This window comes from Atta colombica, unplaced genomic scaffold, assembly GCF_001594045.1.
Source record: "Atta colombica isolate Treedump-2 unplaced genomic scaffold, Acol1.0 scaffold207, whole genome shotgun sequence".
NCBI classification, from domain to species: Eukaryota; Metazoa; Arthropoda; class Insecta; order Hymenoptera; family Formicidae; genus Atta; species Atta colombica.
The window spans coordinates 1,817,636-1,824,333 of record NW_017259302.1 but is presented as its reverse complement, the minus strand read 5'-3'; the positions used below and the strand labels follow the sequence as shown (position 1 = coordinate 1,824,333).

Genomic DNA, 6,698 nt, shown 5'->3' with positions numbered 1-6,698 from the left:
ATATATATATATAATATTTCTATTGATATTTCATCGGCAAAATTTACAAAATCTGTTTTCGACACAGTTAATAAAACAGTAAGTCATTTATACATATTATTTTCAGAGTTCTCCCTGTTGGCATTAGACACTTACATGGCGATGGAACAGTTTGTACATTATCCCCTAAACGCAGTCCTCTGATACATAGTCAACAAAGACGTAGCATGTTTATCCAAACGCAAGATACACCGAATCCAAATAGTTTGAAATTTATCCCAGGAGTATCAGTATTGGGAGAAGGATGTACGAAAGACTTTCCAAGTGCTAAGGATGCATACTGTTCTCCACTTGCAAAAATGTTATTTCGTATCGAGGGAGTGAAAGCAATATTTTTCGGACCTGATTTCATCACGGTTACAAAAGTCGATGAGGACGTAGAATGGAAGTTGTTGAAGCCAGAGATATTCGCTACCATTATGGATTTTTTTGCAAGCGGATTGCCAGTCATGGATGAAGCTTCCCAACCTGCAGCGGATACACGTATGATGTACAATTTTATACAAAATGTTCAGAGTAAAATAAAATGCTGATCATTTTTATTTCTGTAGAAATTAATGCGGAAGATGATGAGATTGTTCAGATGATAAAGGAATTATTGGATACACGAATACGTCCTACAGTACAGGAAGATGGTGGTGATATTGTATTTATGGCAAGTATTTCCAAACTAACTTAAGGAATTCCATCATACACCTATTGTCTCGACGTCATACATTGTATTTCTTATAATTGCAACAGGGTTTCGAGGAGGGTATTGTGAAATTGAAAATGCAAGGTTCGTGTACCAATTGTCCAAGCTCAGTAGTAACATTGAGGAACGGTGTACAAAATATGATGCAATTCTACATCCCTGAAGTACTCGGAGTTATACAAGTAGAAGACGAGACAGACAAGATTGCCGAAAAAGAATTTCAGAAATTCGAACAAAATATTAAGAAAATGGAAGAAAGTAAAGACAAATAGAATTATAGCTAATCTAGCTTATACACGATAGTGGACACGTTATCTTATTCTGTACATTGTAGACATTGTATATTATATATTGAATGTAAATAATAAGACTTATACATATTGTTGAGAATTGTAAGTTTTTATTATAAAGTATTTATCTGCTAGATACAGAAACTTGCCAGACACGAATAGTATTATCAGAATACCCAGCAAATAGTGTCTGGCCGTCAGTGGACCATGCGAGAGACAGGCAGAGGGGAGGTTCTGATTTACTGGTTGCAGATACGACTTCAGGTTTTAATTCTTCGACCATTTCTTTAGTCTCAAGATCCCAGATTTTGATCCATGGTCCAAACGCGGCGCAAAGCCAATAACGATTAGGACTGAAGCATAAAGCTGTAATGATGTCATTATGATCCAAAGTATGAAGATGTTTTCCATCATTCAGATCCCACAACATAGCTTTGCAATCCTGCGAATAGAATTAATATGATATAATTCATATGATAAAAATATATATTTTGAATGATAAATCTAATATATGCTATATGCACCTTTCCACCAGATGCGCACAGTGATCCATCAGGTGATACTGTAACAGTATTCAGATATCCTGTATGACCACTATGATTGATCTTTAATCTGCAGTTCGTCAAATTCCAGACCTGTAAAAGATGTGAATTGCTAAAATTACTAATGAATTTATCATGCAATTAGAAACGAAATATACAGCATTTAATGTCAGTCCCATATCCGCATACACTCATAGATATATCATGTGTATAATATATAAGATATCCATCATTCTTATCAAACATTTACATTTATCATGAATCTTGTAAACGTAAGCTTTATTCTCACCTTGACAACACGATCCCAGCCTGCAGAAACAATGATAGGATTCGCGTGGTTGGGAGAGAAGCGCACACAGCTGACCCAGTCTGTGTGTCCATCATCCTGGATGGTATATTTGCATTCAGCTAATGTATTCCATAATTTAATCGTCTTGTCTCGTGAACCGGAGACAATTTGACGATTGTCCACAGAGAAAGCGACGCTCAAAACATCCTATATTCAACAAAAATTGTTAATGTTAAAACTTAATTAATAAAGCAATATTTGTTTTATAATTTTTTAATATCGATACTTACGGCATTATTGATTTAATCCTACCTCTTCTATTTCTCAATAAAAAAAAATATTAAAAAAAAAGCTTCAGTATATCTCATTTTTCGCGGAATTACTTCTTCCATCATAATCAAAATAAATAAAAAAACTCATATTATGAAGCAATACCTCATAATATGGAAAATTTTTTCTTTATCTTTGTTATGAAGAAAATTCAAATATGCATCGTCGTGACGCGGAAGAGCGAAGTCACACCTTGGTATGGTCTTCAAATCTTCTAGTCGTACGACCTGCTGCCAAATCCCAAAGACGCAACGTTTTGTCCCACGAACCAGACAGAGCATAATTGCCATCGGATGAAAGAACTACGTCGCTTATGAAGTGCGAGTGCCCATAAAGACGTTTTTGTGGGATGCCATAGTTAGCTTCGTCACGCGTCAATTTCCAAACGATCAGAGTCTTATCTAGAATGGAACAATAATACATAAGCTGCAATTGTTATTTCTACGAATTTAGGATGATTTGACTTCAATTAATTTAATTACCACAATCTGTACTATTTTATGAAGATGAATAAAAGTAAATTTTTGTTATCTAAGAGATATGAGAAGAAAGATTAAATTGAGAAAAAAATAATTATATAAATTTTGCAGTAATTCTAACAGTTAAATTAATTGCTAATTAAGTCAATCAAAATTGCGAATATTGCAACTTAATTCATTTTACCAACTTAGATTATTTTTAACTTATTTCATCCTTTTCTAGTTTTGAACATTAGCTATTTCTACCAATATAGCTTTAATTGGGTCAATTTACTTTCTATCTTTTCCTAATTATTAGAACTAAAAGATAAAAAGAAATTTAAACCAAGATTAAAGTTAATTAACATTGGGAGAAATGGAAAAGATTATTAGAAAAAGATAAAAGATAAGTTAAACTGAAATTAATCTATATTGATAAAAATAACATTAATGGGATAACATTAATGGGATAATATAGATGAGGAGCTCTGTGTGAGAATAATCAATTAATGAGTTCAAATCCTTGGTTTATAAAGGCTGATTCAAGAATTTAAAGAGTATGAATAAAAGAGTACATGAGATGAATTGAATACTCTTGATGCAAAATCCAACTTTTTAAAAAGTTACTACAATATTAATAAAAAACCTTGAAGAATATTACACAAAATATTTTACAAAACCTGTTAATTATTTTACTTAGAGTTATCCATTTCTTACCAAAAGAAGTAGAATATTTAGTATATTAAATACATTTAAAGTTATTTTTGTCAAAAAATAGAGTTAATTGAATTTTTCAACAAGTCTTTCAATTGTAATCTGTTTTAAGAACATTTTAAGAACGTTAAAAACGAAGCTTTAAACTAGGATAAATAAGTTAGATACAGAAACTTTAAGCCTGTTCCTTCTAATTGAACTTCTTGCAAGTTTATCTTTCCTCTCTTTCTTATCATATTGATAACAAGAGAAAAATGAATTATGCAAGAAGTTCAGCTAATAAAAATAATTTTTTTATCGAAATCTGCATCATCCTAGTTGCTATAATTCTCCAATTGCTGTATGAACAGATGGAATATTACATGATATATGTAAAGTTTACTAATTAAATAAAATCGTGTTTTGTAGCACAAAATTATAGTAAAAAAATGAAGCAAGTATAATAGTGATTAAAATGTAAGTTAAAAAATCAGAATTTTATTACAAAATTGTAAAAAAGGGATAAGATAAAAGGAGGTAAAGGCTAGCAACGATTGATACTTGCCACGTGAAGAAGATAAAATCATGTCCGGATATTTCGGGTTTGTCGCAATTTGCGTGACCCATCCATTGTGGCCACGAAGCGTGCCTCTTAATTGTAAAGTTTCCGTCATTTTGAATCACTCTCGGCTATGTTATATCGCCGATTAAAACGGATTACTCCGTGTCTACCGCGTCTATCAAATGATGAACGAAAAAGAACGAGCAGCACGCCGGACACGGCGTGCAATTATTTAACTGATATTCATAAATAGATAGATGCGCCACCTGCTATATCAGACGTTGATGTTTAAGCCTACTGCACACTGGATGCGATGAGCGACATCTAATGAAAACTCTGCTTTTTTCATGTGACGATGTAAAATAGCGACTCGACTATTGCCCATATTCATAATCTTTGTATTTAAAGCTTCCTTAAATTTATCTTTTAGATGTTTTTTTTTAGATGTTCAGTAGCCAATGAAATAATTCGTAGAGTATCTAAAGATAAATTTAAGAAAGCCTTAAATATAAGACTATGGCCAGTATTCATAGTCGAGTCTTATTTCAAGACCGTCTTAAGTAATGTCTGAAGACGCTAATGAAGCCTTCTGATTGGTTCGTAACTTCTTAAGACGGTCTTGAATATAAGATTTGACTATAAATACGACTATAATAATAAGGGGCTCCGCACAAGAAAAGGAACAGAAAACAGAGAATAAGAATTTTAACCTATCAGAAACTGTGTATTCCAAAACATGATTTCTGATAGATTGAAATTCTTATTTTCTGTTCTCTGTTCCCTGTTTCTTTTATTGTGTAGAGGCCTCAGTTTATTCTTGTTGTCTATTAAATATGGACAAATGATATTTACAAGTGCTATAAGCACAACGAAATGCATCCATTGATTGCGTTTAGCAGACTTAATTATATAGAGCGGATCCATAAAGCCGATTCTACATTAGTTGCAAGCTGATCGCAAATTTGTTGCGACAACCAATATGAAGTGTCGATTTCAAAATGTAAGCTTCAGATTGGCTGTCGCAACAAACTTGCGATCGGTTTGTAACTAGGGATCGATTCTGTATCTTCAAACAAAGTAAAAATTACAAAAGCGAGCAAATTTATTAAGAATTGATCAAAGAAATAATCAGTATTTTAGTAAATTCGCTTACTTTTATAATTTTCATCTCATTTCAAGACAGATTACAGAATCGATCCTCTAATGTAGAATCGGCTTAAAAGCTCAATGCTTGATGTATTCTTTTAGATCATCCAGATAAATGGATGTACGTTCTTTTTCTGTTTACTAAAGTCTGATTGCTGTTGATCCAACAGTACCAATCAGGCTTTAGTAAACTGTAGTAAATAGAGAAAGAAGTTATCCATTCAAAGAGAATCAAGGAAGAATGGAGCGGATAGTGTTTCTCTTTTCTGATTGGTTCCACCATTTATAGGCTCAACTTCTGTAAATGGGTATGTATACGTATATACATATACACAAATTAGTGCGGTACAATACTAATGTATAATTATTTCAAGATACATACTTGACCTTCTGATTTCTGATATAAGAAGAAATAAGAGGCGAAGAAAAAGAATGGTGATTGGTGCGAGAAGTTTAGACGAAAAAAACAGACTTGATATTTCATTGATGGCATCGAATGATTACAATTGATTGGCTGTACTGTTGGATCCAGCCAATTAAACCGTGGTATTACGAGACGAAATTTAAATCGCTGCATACGTGCATTTGTCGTGTAATAGTAGTAGTACGCCAGTTCACGCCTATGCTTATGCTTGTATAAGTCAATCATCTTTTATGTGCTCGATAAACGTCAGAATCATCCGTAGAATCATCGGTAACGAGTCGGAGCCGAGCGACGGACCCGACACTCCTCGTGCAATAATCGACGTGTCGTTGATCAATTAATAAACAGTCGAATCTGTAGTGAATTAATTCGGTAGCGGATAGATTATTTATCAGGTACGTGGATCTTTATGCAGTCTAAGTTTTCGGTATATAAACCGATTGGCATTGATAGTTTTTAAAGTTACTGGCATAGGGCGTGATTTATACGAAAAATTTCAAGCGTGTCACTTTGTGCATGCTTTTAATTCCTTATCTTGATTTTGGGATTGATAAAGTGCTCCATATCTCCTTCCAATATTCCTCCTAATTCCTTCGAAAAATGTGGAGCTATTATTAAATTATCCATTGTAATGCGTTACTATGAAAGTTAATGTTAAGCTTTGACAAGACTAATTATTGTCTTGCATATTGTTAATCTATTTGTATAATCTTGACCTTTAAATTCCCACAATTGGATATATACTTATTTTTTAACGTTGATAGATGGTTGGGAATAATTTTAAGAAAATAGATATCTAGTTCAATGTTATATCGCTACATGTTTGCTTTAAAGCAAGCAGTAATGAAGCAATGACATTTGTTAATTTAGCAATGGCTGCAGGTGGTAGTAGCTTTATCAGTAAACCAGCTAGAGGATGGTTGCATCCAGATCATTTAGTAAGTAAGGAAGGAATTAGTTATACAGTGAAGGTACGTTATCTACTATTTTGTTCAAGATATATAAATAGATTTAAAGTCTCATGAAAAATTCAATATGTATTACAATTGCACAGGGTATTAATTTTTATTTTATAAATTATTAAATTTATCTTAAGGATAAAATTTTGTCATGTTCTTTATGCATGTTCTTTATGTAAATGATGATTCGAAAATATTATATTAGAAAGAAAAAATAGGTTTAACATTGCATTTTAAATGTTTCTGATACAAGCTTAATATTGTTCAGAAAT

The 6,698-nt window shown here is 32.5% G+C and overlaps 3 protein-coding genes across 4 annotated transcripts in view; 2 read left to right on the top strand and 1 right to left on the bottom strand.

The window, feature by feature from the left end:
- The window catches only part of LOC108687516 (NFU1 iron-sulfur cluster scaffold homolog, mitochondrial-like), a 1,844-nt gene extending 721 nt beyond the window's left edge, over positions 1-1,123 (top strand). Inside the window, exons 3-5 of the mRNA XM_018193302.1 lie at positions 107-522; positions 591-694; positions 781-1,123. Of these exons, the coding sequence (XP_018048791.1) occupies positions 107-522; positions 591-694; positions 781-1,005 (745 nt within the window). The 3' untranslated portion in view covers positions 1,006-1,123. The remainder of the gene's footprint in view (positions 1-106; positions 523-590; positions 695-780) is intronic.
- LOC108687515 (guanine nucleotide-binding protein subunit beta-like protein) lies at positions 1,112-4,128 on the bottom strand. Its single transcript, XM_018193301.1, has 5 exons — positions 3,901-4,128; positions 2,377-2,585; positions 1,855-2,061; positions 1,548-1,658; positions 1,112-1,465 (listed from the first exon to the last, which is right to left on the bottom strand). The coding sequence occupies exons 1-5, from the start codon at positions 4,007-4,009 to the stop codon at positions 1,148-1,150; spliced, it is 954 nt and encodes a 317-aa protein (XP_018048790.1). The 5' UTR covers positions 4,010-4,128; the 3' UTR covers positions 1,112-1,147.
- Positions 4,129-5,574: 1,446 nt separating this feature from the next.
- LOC108687468 (SHC-transforming protein 1) overlaps positions 5,575-6,698 on the top strand; it is a 4,616-nt gene continuing 3,492 nt past the window's right edge. The window contains exons 1-3 of one of the 2 annotated variants that reach the window (XM_018193237.1): positions 5,575-5,589; positions 5,730-5,862; positions 6,338-6,438. In XM_018193237.1, coding sequence (XP_018048726.1) covers positions 6,340-6,438 — 99 coding nt within the window. In that variant the 5' untranslated portion in view covers positions 5,575-5,589; positions 5,730-5,862; positions 6,338-6,339. Of the gene's footprint in view, positions 5,590-5,702; positions 5,863-6,337; positions 6,439-6,698 lie in introns of those variants that run through there. The other variant, XM_018193236.1, reaches the window with a different exon arrangement.

Excerpts from the sequence above, each read along its gene's own strand:
- LOC108687515 (XM_018193301.1), bottom strand. The coding sequence starts at position 4,009 with ATGACGGAAACTTTACAATTAAGAGGCACGCTTCGTGGCCACAATGGA. Across the intron at positions 2,586-3,900 it reads GATTTTATCTTCTTCACGTG|ATAAGACTCTGATCGTTTGG; the intron begins GCAAGTATCAAT and ends GTTCCATTCTAG. Across the intron at positions 1,659-1,854 it reads GCTGGGATCGTGTTGTCAAG|GTCTGGAATTTGACGAACTG; the intron begins GTGAGAATAAAG and ends CATCTTTTACAG.